Source organism: Leucoraja erinacea, chromosome 7 (assembly GCF_028641065.1).
Source record: "Leucoraja erinacea ecotype New England chromosome 7, Leri_hhj_1, whole genome shotgun sequence".
NCBI lineage: Eukaryota > Metazoa > Chordata > Chondrichthyes > Rajiformes > Rajidae > Leucoraja > Leucoraja erinaceus.
This window is the reverse complement of record NC_073383.1, coordinates 43,824,127-43,839,822: the sequence shown is the minus strand read 5'-3', so window position 1 is coordinate 43,839,822 and position 15,696 is coordinate 43,824,127. Positions and strand designations below refer to the sequence as shown.

Genomic DNA, 15,696 nt, shown 5'->3' with positions numbered 1-15,696 from the left:
ACGCCCTTTTATTCTGAGGCTGTGCCCCCTGGTCCTAGGCTCTCCCACTAATGTATTTGTCCTCTCCGCATCCATTCTATCCAGACCTTTTATTATTCGGTAAATTTCAATGAGATCTCCCCTCATTCTACTAAACTCCAGCGAGTCCAGGCTCAGTGCCATCAAATGTTCATCATAAATTAACCCAGTTATCCCCAGTATTCTGATGAATTCGGATTCCAGGAGGCTTCATCACAAGTGCTTCCTCACCCAAGTTCCCTACAAGCCATCATGCCCACACCTGGCTCTCTCCATCTGTGGGAAAGCAGATCAATTCATGGCTTCACAATTGGACGATTAATGACCATTACATTTTGCACGTGATTTTGCTTTAAACGACCCGTTGTTCTTTTTTTCTCTATTTTTTTTATTTGCGCTGCCTCAGAGTTTATATCCTTGAAATGTGGAACCTTTTATTACTGCAATTGGTGACTGACTATTGATTGCAGACGCAGTCTACTATAAACCCACTGACACCCACATTTATGTGGCCTACACCTCCTCCCAGCCTGCCTCCTGCAAAGACATCATGCCTTCCTCCCAATTTCTCCATCTCCACTGCATCTGCTCCCAAGATGAGACTTTCCACTTGAGGACTTCCGAGATATCCTCTTTCTTTAGAAAACCTCTTTCTTTAGTACTCCCCCTCCCGACTGTCATAGATGGATCCTACTACACCCATGATCTCCCTCCCCCTTTCCCCAGACGGAACAAGGACAGAAACCCCCTGGTTGTTACCTTTCACACCACCAGTCTCCACATCCAACACATCATTCTCTGACATTTCTGCCACCTTCAACATAATCCCACCACCAGAAACATCTTCCCATCTTCATCTCTTTCCGCAGATACCACTCCCTCCACAACTCCTTGGTTCACTCAACACGTCCTGCAGTAACCATGCACATCCTAAGTACTTTCCACTGCAACTGTAGGATATGCAACACCTGTCCCTAAACCTCCTCCCACACATCCATCCAGGGATCCTCGCAGCCCTTCCAGGTGAGACAGAGGTTCACGTAAATCTCCTCTAACTTCATTTTCTGTATTCAGTGCTTCCAATGTGGCTGCCCTAACATCAGCGAGACTAGGCGACCCTCAAATCTTCTACCCCTTTTTCCCTCCCCTCTTCTCTGTGTCCCACTTCATACACATTCATTACTCCCACTATCCCTTTTCCCGTCCTCTTCCACCTATATCTCTTAGAGACCATTAGAGATCCAATGGGCCATTTGGCCCATTGGATCTGCTGCACTATTCCATCATGGCTGATCTATGTTTCCCTCACAACCCCATTCTCCTGGCTTCTCCCCGTAATCTTTGATGCCCTTACAAATCAAGAACCTACTGAGCAGAATCTCTGCTTTAAAAATACCCAATTATAATAATAATAATAATAATAATAATAATAAATTTTATTTATGGGCACCTTTCAAGAGTCTCAAGGACACCTTACAAAAATTAGCAGGTAGAGGAAAAACATGAAAGGGGAATGAAATAAATAGTAGAGACATGACTAGTACACAATTATACCCTTTATCTGGCTTCACATTTCACACTTTGTCTCTCCTTACTCACAGTCTTTTGTCTTCTTTTCATCTCTGGCCTTTGAACACCCATCAGCCATTCAAACTCCCATTACCTGTATCCATTTGCCAGGCTTTGTCCCGCCCCAGTCTCTTCCAGCTTTCTTTCCCCTACTACAATCAGTCTGAAGTGGTGCCCCGACCCAAAATGTCTAATATCCATGTCCTCCACAATTCTGGCTGACCTGCTGAGTTACTCCAGCACTTGTCTTTTTTGGTAAACCAGCATCTGCAGTTCCTCGCGTCTACATCTTACTGCAAGTGGTGTTGTGCTTAAGGTTTGCCAGGAATTTAGTTCACTCGGAGTGATCATCTCCATTGAGAGGGATCTTGCAGCTCTGAGTTGTTGACCCCTCTGTAACATCGCCTTTAGATGGTAGAGGAAACTACGAAAGCTAAACTTGCCCGAATGCAGAATTTTGCAAAACACAAGGCCAGCCTTCTGCCCTTTAAGCCTAGTCAGTGGAAAAAATGTCAACAATTAACTCCCACAACTAACAATGTGAGGGCAGGCGGATAATTTAGTTAAAGTAAATACTGATCTGGACTCAAATGCTTTTCAAAATATTGGAGGCATAACAAACTGCAATGGCTAGAATCTTGAGCAAAGCACAAAATGCTGGAGTGATCCAGTGGGTCAGGCAGCATCAATGGAGGGAATGAATAAGCAATGTTTTAGTTCGGGACCTTGCATCAGACTCGGTTACTCTGTCAATATGTGCTTTGCTCTGCAAAATATTACTGTACTATATTTTGCACCACAATTGATCAGAAAGCCAGCACTTGCTCATCACTGTGGTGTGCTCCTGACTTTCTGAAGTAAGACGTGAACTCACAGTCCTCTGACGAGATTCATTAGTGGTACCAGGTAAACCATTGGTTGACACCAGGATAAGCAATGTGCTTCTGATGATTGTACATGCTTGTTGGTTAAAACCGTGTTTTCTGAGGCAGTCCTGTAATGTTATTGGTGGTTTTGTTCTCATAGATGTTCTGTGGTGAGACATGACACAAAGCCTCTCCTCCTGATTCTCATTCCCTGCCCTTGTTTCTCGGTGCAGATACCGTCCGATCTCCACGGTTGAAGTTGTGGTCCCTCTGGTGGGTTTTTAACTCTACTGGCTATTACTTGGTGGTCTACTATGTACAGATCCTCTGGGACAACCTCTCGCCATCCAGAGAAAACAGGGGCATCTACAATGGAGGTGTGGATGCAGTTGCAACACTACTTGGTAAGGAAAATGAGTGCTCTTGTGAATGCAGTGAGAGTACGGCCGATATGCCTCCCAAATGAATCACATTATTTGTCTGTCTCCAATTCAAAATAAAAAACGTGAGAAAATTATCCGTGGGTCAAGCTCCCTGACTGGAAACGTGAATTCTGTTTCTCTTCCCACAGATAACGACCAGACCCTTTTTAGTATTTCCTCATTTTCTGTTTTTAATTTGCAATCCCTGTCTTTAGACTTCCCAGCCAGAGGAGACATCAACTCAACATCTATGCTGTCAATCCACAAAAGGCTCTTACACCTGTGGACATCCAGCACCCCACTAATAAACAACAGAATGAGAATACAGTATTCAGAAGCCATTTAAAAAATGAGAACAAGTTATCAAAAAAGTGAATAGGGTGTAATCAACAAGAAATATAATAACAGATTATAAGTAGCAAGCCGCCATGAGGCCCTGAGATGGAAGATATTACAATGAAGAAAAGGAAATTGTACAGACATGCACAGATGAATCCAGTTAAAAAACATATTTTTCGGATTCAGCGTGGAAACAGCCCTTTGGCCCGCCGAGTCCACGCTGACCAGCAATTACCCGTGCACTAGTACTATCCTACTCCCTAGGAACAATTTACAAAAGCCAAATAACCTACAATCTTATGTCTTTGGAATGTGGGAGGAAACCGGAGCACCTGGAGAAAACCCATGCGGTATAAACTCAATATACAGTACCGGTAGTCAGGATTTAAACCGGATCTCTGGTGCTGTAGGTCAACAAACAACTCTATGCCGTATATCTTCAGAGAAAAGGCCATAAAGAATAAAACACGGGTCCAAATGGTGTAAAGAGAGCGGTGAATTTAAGATAATTAATATTTTTAAAGAGAGAGAGCATTGAAGGAATTAGTAAAACCAAAGGTCCAAATATTTCGAGACCAGATGAAACCGCATCCTAGGGTTTTAAAAATGGTCTCTACATTAATAGATAATAAATGTATTTGTGACGAATCGTGATATTTCCTGTATGCTGTAACTGTTAAGTACATTGAAAGGTGGAAAATGTTGTTCAAGAAAGGAGGAAGAGGGTAAATAGGAACCTTAGGCCAGTTATCAATCTAATAAGTCGGGAAAATTATGGAATCTGTTAACTATGCAGTTTTAGGCACAAAAGAATATATTCATTTGATAAGGCAATGTAGTTTCATGGTAAGAAAATTGTGTTTGGCAAATCCAATATTTAGAGGGAACTAATGGATGTAGTACATCTGGGTTTCCAAATGGCATTTGATTAGCTCCAGTAGAAAACTTTTTTTTCCACTGGATTAAAATACAGGGCTGCCAACATTGGGTGAAAGTTGGGAGTGAGAAATTCCGAGAGACCAAGTCTGAGGGAGCGTACCGACCGAGGGGGGGGGCGGGAGGGAGTGTGTGGGAGGGGGGTGCCCCCCGTCCCATGGAGCTTTTTTCATTTTTCAGCTTGAAATTGTGCTATCAGGTGCATACTGTAGCAAATCTTTTAACTTACACTTGAATGCAATATTTATGCTTTAAATTGGATTAGCTACAATAAGGTTAGGCTAAATTACATTCCTAATTACATTCCACAGTAGAGCCAGGCTCCGATCAACAAGTCCAGCACATGAATGATCTTAGTGTATTCATGTATGGAAATCAGATTATAATCAAGCACTTGGCCCATGTTGACCAACCTGGGTCTCACTGCACACCTGGTACTACTTCTGACCCTGACTCCAGTTGCATACCTTCTCTCATTCCTGACCCTGAGTCCAGCCTTACACCTGGCCCCCTATTCTACGCTGATCATAGCTGCTTACCTGCTTAGGTTCCCAGTGCTGAACACTCCCATTGTCCGAGCACTTTGACTGCACACCTAGTACTATTCCAGACCTTGACTCTGGATGCATACTTGGCCTTGCTCCTAGTGCCTCTGCACTGACAATATATTTGGCCCACACATAAAGCCACATATCTGACCCCCTGGACTTAACCTATTACGTTCAAGTCAACAGGTGCTTATCTAATGCAATAATTGTTTATGGGGCACTTCATGGACCAAATTTTGCATTTCTAAAATTTGCTACATCCATTGGCTTCCTTGTTATCTAACATGCTAGTTACTTTGTCAAATAAGTCATCAATTGGTTGAACACAATTTTTCATCCATAAAATTATACTCACTCAGCTGTATAAGTATTCTGTTACCATTTCTTTCATTTTCCTAATAAACTGGCCTGAAGTCATTTTCACCCCCAATATTTTCAGTATTTTGCTGTCTTCCTCTCAGCTGGGACTTTTCCAAAATGCAAAGTCCAATAACAATATATATTTAAGCAATAATTTTCTATTTAATGTGATCTTGAGAGTACATCATATTTTCTGTGGTATTCATAACACAGCAATGATAAAAAAAAAGATCTTTGTTTTGATTGCACCTACTTACATGCATACATTATTATATTACAGTTAATATGTACTGATGGCAAATTTTTGGTCCAATACTCCCCATTCCCAATTACTTTTACGTTGAAGTGATTGAAATCCAAATGAAGTTTAAATGGCATCAGAAAAATAAAACCCCCGGATTGGATGGTATTCATTACGTGGGTGGTTGGAGTCAGTAGCAGCACAATTACTATATTAAACTTTGAATCTTCAGGTGTCCTGGTTCAAGCTAAAATTAAAGACAAATAATAACCTCCTCACACATTCCCCTGCAAGTATCTCTGTCACTTCTTTAAAAGATGCCCCTTCTTTGAACAAGCTCTTAAACATCGTATCTGAATCAGTTTCCATCTGATTACACTCGTTGAGGATAGAAACATAGAAATTAGGTGCAGGAGTAGGCCATTCGGCCCTTCGAGCCTGCGCCGCCATTCAATATGATCATGGCTGATCATCCAATTCAGTATCCCGTACCTGCATTCTCTCCATACCCTCTGATCCCCTTAGCCACAAGGGCCACATCTAACTCCCTCTTAAATATAGCCAATGAATTGGCCTCCACTGCCTTCTGTGGCAGAGAATTCTACAGATTCACAACTCTCTGGGTGAAGAAAGTTTGTCCTCATCTCAGTCCTAAATGGCCTACACATTCTTAAACTATGACCCCTGGTTCTGAACTCCCCCAACATTGGGAACATTTTTCCTGCAGTTACAGTAAGTGAAAATCTAGCAGGCAAGTAGGATGCTTTCTCCAACCAACCAACCCCATTTGAAGGCCACTATTTTCCACCGCTTCTACCCAGTGCTTGGTACCTACTTCCAGCAGCCACTGGTTGTCCTCTAGGATGCACTGAGCTGCAGCCTGATCCATGCTGGTCGCCAGGGCGAATTCGACACAGAGACTCTCACGGCCGCAGCTCCACGCTTCCGACGCCCCTGATGGCCCGGGACTCTTACACTGAGGCTGCTCCATTGCCGGAGCTGCACCGAGTGACTCGCCTGCCCAGCAAACACTTGCCAGCCCGACTCCCCATCTGCATCTTTCCTGCCACTGCTTCTGCTTCCATCCCTCCCTCCATCCTGGCTCTCCAACACCCATGACCAGGTTGCTCAGAGCAGAGCAGCGCCTCGTCCAAAGCTGGAGATATTGTAACATGTCTAGCCAAAAAAGTGGGGGGGCTGTAGCCCCCCCCGGTTCCGCGGCCCATGTACCTCTCTCCTGCCGCTCGCCGGCCTCGCTCATGTCAGCCACTTCCAGCAAATCGTTAAATTCCGACTGCCACTGGGAGCATGACATGGTCTTACTTGCTGCGCTGGGGGACTTTTATTCACTGCCCGGTCCGTGTCTTTCAATGTAAATTTGCATGGGGACATGGTTTGGAGGTGTGTGACGGTTCGGTCAAGTGAGAATAACAGAGAATAAGAATGCTGCTGTCTTGTCAACAGACGGGCACACAAGCAGGTGATATTAGTTTTGAAATTCTCGTTGATCACAGAATTTCTCACGACAAAGCGTGAGAAATTCTGTGATCAGCGTGAGAACGTGAGAACGTGAGAATTGGGTGAAATGTGTGAGTCTCACGCTCAATGCGTGCGAGTTGGCAGCTCTGAAAATAGTGTGTAGGTATAGATGGAGGTTTAATTAGAAACCTGACGGCTACCAAATTGTGGGGTTGTGGATTTCCCACAAGGGTCCGTGTTGGGAATTGGCTCTCTAAATATTTTATTGTTGACTCAAGTGCACAATGTATCTGAGATGCAGAAGATGCAAAGCTAGGGGAGCAAGTCAGGAGAAGCAGAGAGTTGAGGGTTGATTAAATGAGTGGGCCAAAATTACGTAAAACTTTGAAAAATATAAGGCGGGAAGAATATGAAAGTTATTAAATAACTAGAAATCTGAAAATGTTGATGTTCAAAGAGATTTAGGTGTGCAGAAACACAAAACCTAAACGAAGGACTGTAATTAATCTAATATTGATATTAAGTCTGTGGATTGGAGTGAAGAGTGTGTGTTTACGACAGGGGCAAGGACGGCACTGAGACCATATGTGGAGCATAGCATTAGCGATTATACCAAACAAATGAAATAGCATAGTTTCCTTGGAATGTACAGTAGGTTTCTGGGGTTGATTCCTGGACAGATTGTTGTCTGGTGAGGAGAGATTAAGATTCATGGTTCTATATTCACAAGGGTTTAGAAGAATGGATTGGCAGGCTAGATACTGAGAGTCCAGAATCTGTGACCATTCTCTCTGGGTAAGGATCTGGTCATACTGAGGTGGGTATATTTCAGACATCAACACACATAAATAATAATGCGATGTGAATCGCCAATTGTTTAGTAATATGTAATTAATGGTTTGGACACCAGGGGAATCATGTTCATTAGATATAGGAGCAGAATTAGGCCATAGCAGAGTCAGGGGATATGGGGAGAAGGTAGGAACGGGGTACTGATTGGGGATGATCAGCTATGATCACATAGAATGGCGGTGCTGCCTCGAAGGGCCGAATGGCCTATTCCTGCACCAATTGTCTATTGTTTATTTGGCCCATCAAGTCTATTCTGCCATTAAATCGTGGCTGATCTATCTTTCCCTCTCAACCCCATTCTGCTGCCTTCTCCTTATAACCCCTGACACCTGTACTAATCAAGAATCTATCAATTTCCACCTTAAAATTATCCACTGACTTGGCCAGGGTCCAAGAAAAAGAAATGGTTTAAGAAAGTGTAATTATAGGAATTCAATATTGACTTAATTGAAGGCCCTAATCCTGGTCTTGTTTATTGTTGTTCTTGTGTATTTCCTTGGATTTGTTCCGAGGTGATGCTTGTTACTATATAAATGCAAATATTTCTGGTTTTCTTACTAATCTCTCATCTCATACTCTTACTCACCCACTGTGCACTCACCCACCACTTTATTTCCTCACCCCTTATGCCACGCTGTAGGCAACAAAGTGAGGGAAATGTCTTGAGATCTTCAACTTCTAGAAACGACAAATATTTTTTTAGTTGCTCCTTGGAAGAAGTATGATTATTTACACCAAAGTCTGGTTCTAGCTATGTTGCGATTGTGAGATTGATACTTGTCCAGGGAACTTGTTGACTTCATACATTGCCAGTCCAAGCAATGCTTCTGAGACCAGGCAACCAATTTATGGGACAAATACATTCAGCCAAACCAAGGAATGACTTAGAACAACAAACTCATGGCAGGCAGCAAAGCACAGAAGGTGCCAATGATCATACCAAGAACACTCCGCCAAAAAGTAATGACAATTTAATTTTGACTTCACAGATATACAGTAGACCCTAGGTGTAAACAGATTATTTTATGCTTCTAAAATAAATTCACCAAGTTGTGTTTGGCAACTTGCGTACTGCTTTTGGCATAAACAGTCGTCAAATGTTAACAATGTGCAGTCCTTCCCCATTCTTCCTGCACTCTTGCAAATGATTACACCGCCTCCAGGCTGACAAAGTGCAGTCACTGTTGCGATGTCAGGAATTAGAGCCGTCGATCACTGCACAGGGGGAACCCACAAAATGGCCATGATTTAAAACTCCAAACAGTCTGTTGTCTTAGTGATGCATCTCGAGGGGTAACTGTGACCTAAAGGACCGGTGAGAGTTCCCCCCCTACTGTTCTTGAAATTGTCACGATCAAACAGTATGGAAATGGGCCCTTCAGCCCACTGTCCATGCTAGTCATCAAATACTCAATTGGGCTAATCCTGCCCATATTCCTTTTTTAATATCTCCCCACATTCTCCTGAACAGCCCCCAGGTTTACTAAAGATAGACACAAAGTACTGGAGTAACTCAGCAGGACGGGCAGCATCTCTGGATAGAAGGAATGGATGACATTTCGGTTCGAGACCCTTCTTCAGAGGGAGACGTAGACTGAGATTACATTTTATCTCTGTTTGCTTTGTTGTTACCTTCTCCCAGCTAACAATGTTCTGTTTTACATTTTCCTTGATCTCCAGCCCCTTTGTCCTGTTTTCACACCTTACTCTTCCTTATCTATGTATCTCCCACCTCTTCCTGTGCCAAGGGGAAGTTGCCATCTACTCTATCCGTACCCTCATAAATTTCCACAGGAAATCTTGGGGTGGGAGATTGCAACCTTCACATGGTCCACCCTGGCACCCTGTAAAATCAACCTGGCATGCACAAACAGAAGATCAAACAGAACAAGTTGTCTTACTTTAGGCTGTGCACGTCTTACGCAAGAAGAAGAAGACAGGAAATCTTTGTAGAAGGGGACCTGTTCAAAGTCCCATTCAGGAGGAGATACCTCTGGTCACCAGCATTCCCTCTGTAACCAACTGCAGTTCAGTCACATCTGTAGCTCTGAGGGATGTGTATTGACAACCTACTAATCCAAAGCTGGGATGCTCTGCTGATACTGGAAGCAAATTGCTGAAACCGTCAATAACACATTCATTGGGTGTTCATTTGGAAATTATGGAACAGGAACCAACTGGGATCATTCATCCTCTTTACCTAATCTCAGCCCAATAGAAAACCCCATCGCGTGGATTTTTCCCAGGCGCTCCGGTTTTGTCCCACACTCCAAAGACGTGCAGGTTTGTCGGATAATTGGCTTTCGTAAATGAATTGTAAAATTGTCCCTACATGTGTGGGATAGTGTTAGTGTATGGGGATCGCTGGTTGGTCCGGACTCGGTGTGCCAGAGAGCCTGTTTCCGTGCTGTATGTCCAAACCAAACTAATTCCAACCTGCCCAACTTGCACTATATGAAGCTCTTGGTTTTGAATTCCATTGCCAATGCCACAAGACATGGTTCTCTCCCACTTCGAGCTCCCAGAGATTTCTCACTTGGTTTTCTTCGTCTTGTTGGTAGGTGCCATTGCATCTTTCTCCGCCGGGCACGTAACTCTGCGCTGGTCGCTGTATGCGGAGCTGGTGATCTTCATCATCACAGCGTTGCAAGCCGGGCTCCTCTTCCTCATGAACACCACCAGCAACATTTGGATCTGTTACATGGGCTTTGTCCTGTTCCGAAGCAGCCACCAGCTCCTGGTTCCCATTGCAATGTAAGTACAACACATCTCTATTTACCCTGGAATGGGGATGGGGTAAGATTCCGTGTTGAAGGAATGGAGGGAGATGCAGAGTTAGGGAAAAGACGAGGTAAGTGAGAGCGATGCATGCCTCGTTTAGGAGCAATACGTCTCGTAAGGAGCAATGCATGCCTAGCTCGGCAGCAATGCATACTGTACATGCAGCTGCACTTGAGATGAGGAAAAATTGAATAGGAAAAACCTGTTAAATGGAAGGAAATCAACTCTTAAGCCTCAGCTGGCTCATTGAATCAGACCCACAGCTCTACCTCTGTACTTTTCTCAGAACTTTTCAGAACATTTCAAAAAAAGAGACTGAGTTTGTTAAATCTGCTTTCACAGCCTGTCCAATCACAGTTTTGGATCACAACAGCAGGCTGCAGTTTTGTTTGAACAAGAAGGTTTTTAATTCTGATTTTATTCGCCAATTATCATAAATCTGGATGCCTCAGTATACCAGTTTTGCCTTTACTAACATAGCACCTCATGATTTTGGACAGCAGTGCATCAAACTACTGAAACAATAACTTCCTCTAGGGATTGTTGGCTATCATCCATTTAAAAAAAAACATCCTAGGGCATTGGCCTACTTAAATAGTTTCATAAAGAAACTTCTGATATGAGATAAAGAAACACCATACTTCTGATATGAGATAAAGAACACAGGCACCCTCAATGAAACAATTCTACACACACTGACACACAACCGCACACACACAAGCACAAATTAGAACAATGGATACATCAGATACATTTGGCAGAATAGGAGAGGTGCAGTGTCACAATGCCAGTGTCCCGGATCATCCTGCACACTGTCTGTGTAATCTACGTGGGGTTTTTACATGCTCCGGATCCAGAGCTTTTTATGACATACTGGGGGGAGTTTACTGTGGCAGATAGCATGGAGACAGGCCCTTCGGATCAATCCCAGGGACAATGTACAATTGTACCAAAGCCTAACACAATGCCAGAAATGAGAAAACCCCAGGGAGATGTCAATCCTGACCCCAACACTGTCCCTGTGTGGAGTCTGCACCACCGCTCTCGTGGGTGTTTTTCCCACAATGCTTGGTGCTGGGACCCAGGTTTCAATATACATCCACATCCCAATTAAAAGTAACATTAGCAAATTTTTGACACAAAGCTGGGTTGTGTCTGATAGTGTGGATGAGTGGGCAGATGCTGGCAGGGATGTGGATAAATTGAGGTTAAGAAAATAGGAAGCAGATTATAAATAAAAGGGGGATCATTATAGACTTTAGACGTTAGAGATACTGCATGGAGACAGGCCCTTCGGCCCAGTGAGACAAATCAATCCTAGGGACAATGTACAATTGTACCAAAGTCAATTAACATACAAACTGCACCTCTTTGCAGTGTGGGAGGGAAATCAGAGGACCAGGAATTTAGAAGGATGAGAGGGTATCTTACTGAAACATAAGATTATTATGGGTTTGGACACGCTAAACGCAGGAAACATGTTCTTGATGTTAGGAGAGGCCAGAACCAGGGGCCACAGTTTAAGAATAAGGGGTAAGCCATTTAGAAACCCATGAGGATCAACAGAGGGAGAATGTACAAACTCCGTCCAGACAGCACCGTAGTCAGGATCGAACCCGAGTCCCTGCCGCTGTAAGGCAGCAACTCTACCGCTACACCACTGCGCTGTCCTGCAAATTGGTGTACTAACTAGTGGGATACCACAATGCTTGGTGCTGGGACCGCAGCTATTTACAATATACATAAATGATTTAGATGGTGAAGGAATTAAAAGTAACATTAGCAAATTTGCAGATGACACAAAGATCTAAGGGGTGGCAGTTGTGAACTGTGACTCTGCCTCTTGGAGAACCGCTATGCTGAATGCTCTCAAGGGACTTTGACTAGGACATCTCTTTTGGGTAATGTGGGCAGATGCATGGCAGATGCAGTTCCTCAATGTCCTGAAATGTGAGGTTATCCACTTTGATGGCAAAAAAAGGAAGGCAGATTATTATCCGAATGGTGCCAAATTGGGAAAGGGGAAGTACATCGAGATCTAGGGGGTCCTTATTCATCAGTCACTGAAAGTAAGCATGCAGGTACAGCAGGCAGTGAAGAAAGCGAATGGCACGTTGGCCTTCATAACAAGAGGAGTTGAGTATAGGAATTCACCAATTTAATGTAATACCACCCCACATGCTCTCTCTTTCTCTTGCACCCCACCGTGGCACGCCCATTTCTCCCACAATCTCCCTCCGTCTCAGTCACCCTGTTCCTTTCCGCCCCCATACACTCCCATCCCTGAATGTCATATTTTCTTTGAGCCCCTCCCCCCCCATCCCTCTTCACATATTCTCTCTGGCTTTACATTTCACTACTTTTCTTTCCTTATCTGACACTTTGGTGTTTCTTTTTTACCTCTAGCCCTTGTCACAAACTCCATCCATCTGTATCTACCTAAAACTTACTAGGTTTTGCCCAATCCTCACTTCTCTTCTCAAACTTTCTCTCCCCTACGCCATGAACTGAAGAAGGTCCTGATCCCAAAACAGCATCCGTCCATTCCCCAACACAGATATTACTTAACCAACTGAATGCCTCCAGCACTTTGTGTTTTACTTCTTGGAGGATCATCCAGTGAGCTTAGAAACGGGAAGGGAAGAATCATAGAAACATAGAAACATAGAAAATAGGTGTAGGAGTAGGCTATTCGGCCCTTCGAGCCTGCACCGTCATTCAATATGATCATGGCTGATCATCCAACTCAGTATCCTGTACCTGCCTTCTCTCCATACCCCCTGATCCCTTTAGCCACAAGGGCCACATCTAACTCCCTCTTAAATATAGCCAATGAACTGGCCTCAACTACCTTCTGCGGCAGAGAGTTCCAGAGATTCACCACTCTCTGTGTGAAAAATGTTTTCCTCATCTCGGTCCTAAAAGATTTCCACCTTATCCTTAAACTGTGACCCCTTGTTCGAGACTTCCCCAACATCGGGAACAATCTTCCTGCATCTAGCCTGTCCAACCCCTTAAGAATTTTGTAAGTTTCTATAAGATCCCCCCTCAATCTTCTAAATTCTAGCGAGTACAAACCGAGTCTATCCAGTCTTTCTTCATATGAAAGTCCTGACATCCCAGGAATCAGTCTGGCGAACCTTGTCTGTACTCACTCTATGGCAAGAATGTCTTTCCTCAGATTAGGAGACCAAAAATGTACGCAATACTCCAGGTGTGGTCTTACCAAGACCCTGTACAACTGCAGTAGAACCTCCCTGCTCCTTTACTCAAATCCTTTTGCTATGAATGCTAACATACCATTCGCCTTCTTCACTGCCTGTTGCACCTGCATGCCTACTTTTAATGACTGGTGTACCATGACACCCACGTCTCGTTGCATCTCCCCCTTTCCTAACCGGCCACCATTCAGATAATAATCTACTTTCCTGTTTTTGCAACCAAAGTGGATAACCTCACATTTATCCACATTATACTGCATCTGCCATGCATTTTCCCACTCACCCAGCCTACCCAAGTCACCTTGCAGCCTCCTAGCATCCTCCTCACAGCTAACACTGCCCCCCAGCTTTGTGTCATCTGCAAACTTGGAGATGTTGCATTCAATTCCCTCGTCCAAATCATTAATATATATCGTAAATAGCTGGGGTCCCAGAACTGAGCCTTGCGGTACCCCACTAGTCACTGCCTGCCATTGTGAAAGGACCCGTTTACTCCTACTCTTTGCTTCCTGTCTGCCAACCAGTTCTCTATCCACATCAATACTGAACCCCCAATACCGTGTGCTTTTAAGTTTGTATACTAATCTCTTATGTGGGACCTTGTCGAAAGCCTTCTGAAAGTCCAGATATAACACATCCACTGGTTCTCCCTTATCCACTCTAATAGTTACATCATCGAAAAACATCCTCGAAAAATTCTATAAGATTCGTCAGACATGATTTACCCTTCATAAATCCATGCTGACTTTGTCCAATGATTTCACCACTTTCCAAATGTGCTGCTATCCCACCTTTAATAACTGATTCTAGCATTTTCCCCACTACCGACGTTAGACTAACTGGTCTGTAATTCCCCGTTTTCTCTCTCCCTCCCTTTTTAAAAAATGGTGTTACATTAGCTACCCTCCAATCCTCAGAAACTACTCCAGAATCTAAAGAGTTTTGAAAAAATATCACTAATGCATCCACTATTTCTGGGGCTACTTCCTTAAGTACTCTGGGATGCAGCCTATCTGGCCCTGGGGATTTATCGGCCTTTAATCCATTCAATTTACCTAACACCACTTCACAGCTAACCTGGATTTCACTCAGTTCCTCCATCTCATTTGACCCCCGGTCCCCTGCTATTTCCGGCAGATTTTTTATGTCTTCCTTAGTGAAGACAGAACTAAAGTAGTTATTCAATTGGTCTGCCATGTCCTTGTTCCCCATGATCAATTCACCCGTTTCTGACTGCAAGGGACCTACATTTGGTTTAACTAATCTTTTTCTCTTCACATATCTCTTTGATAGGAGAGTTTTATAGGCCTCCTAATAGTCAGCATGAGTTAGAGGACCAAATGTGTAGGTTACAGTTAGCTGTAAAAATAATAGGATGGTATCAGTGGGACAATTCAAACTTACCTGTTATTGACTCCATTTCCCATGTTGTAAAGGGTTTGGACAGGGTGGAATTGTTAAATGTGTTCAAAAAAGCAACCTTAGTCAATATTTAGTGGACTGTACTAGAGAGGGTGCAACATTGGGCTTCCTCTTGGGGAATGAGGGAGGGAAACGTGAACAAAGTGGGGGACCAATTTGTGACCAGTGAGTGTGACTATTCGATTTAAAATAGTAATGGAGAAGCATAGAAATTATTCTAAAAATGTATCAAGGCCGATTTGGAAGCTATTAGGTAGGAAATTGCAGAGGTCATTTTGGGGTGTCTGATTGCAGGTAAGGGGATGTCTGTCAAGTGGAGGACTTTCAAAAGTCAGTTAGCAAGAGTAATGGGGAAGCTTTGCCTGTTAGGGGGAGGAGCAAGGCTGGAACTTTTAGGGAACCCAGATTGATGAGAGATGTTGAGTCTCCTGTAAAGAACAGGCAAACATCTGATTTAGGCATCAGATCAAGCAAATCCCTCCTCAAGTATAAGAAGTGTAGGTGGGCACTTACAAAGTCAATCCGGAGAGGCAAAAGACATGAAATGGATTTGGCAGACAAGGGAATGGAAAGATGAGAATCTACAGGTTAGGCTTTTGCTGAAACAAGTTCTCCCTGCAGATTCTGGTTTACCAAGGAAGG

General features: G+C 43.6%; 1 protein-coding gene across 1 annotated transcript in view; it reads left to right on the top strand.

Annotated features, from left to right (window-relative positions):
• Window positions 1–15,696, top strand: part of slc19a1 (solute carrier family 19 member 1) — a 49,466-nt gene that overhangs the window by 15,053 nt on the left and 18,717 nt on the right. Inside the window, exons 3-4 of the mRNA XM_055638410.1 lie at window positions 2,687–2,857; window positions 10,192–10,384. Of these exons, the coding sequence (XP_055494385.1) occupies window positions 2,687–2,857; window positions 10,192–10,384 (364 nt within the window). The remainder of the gene's footprint in view (window positions 1–2,686; window positions 2,858–10,191; window positions 10,385–15,696) is intronic.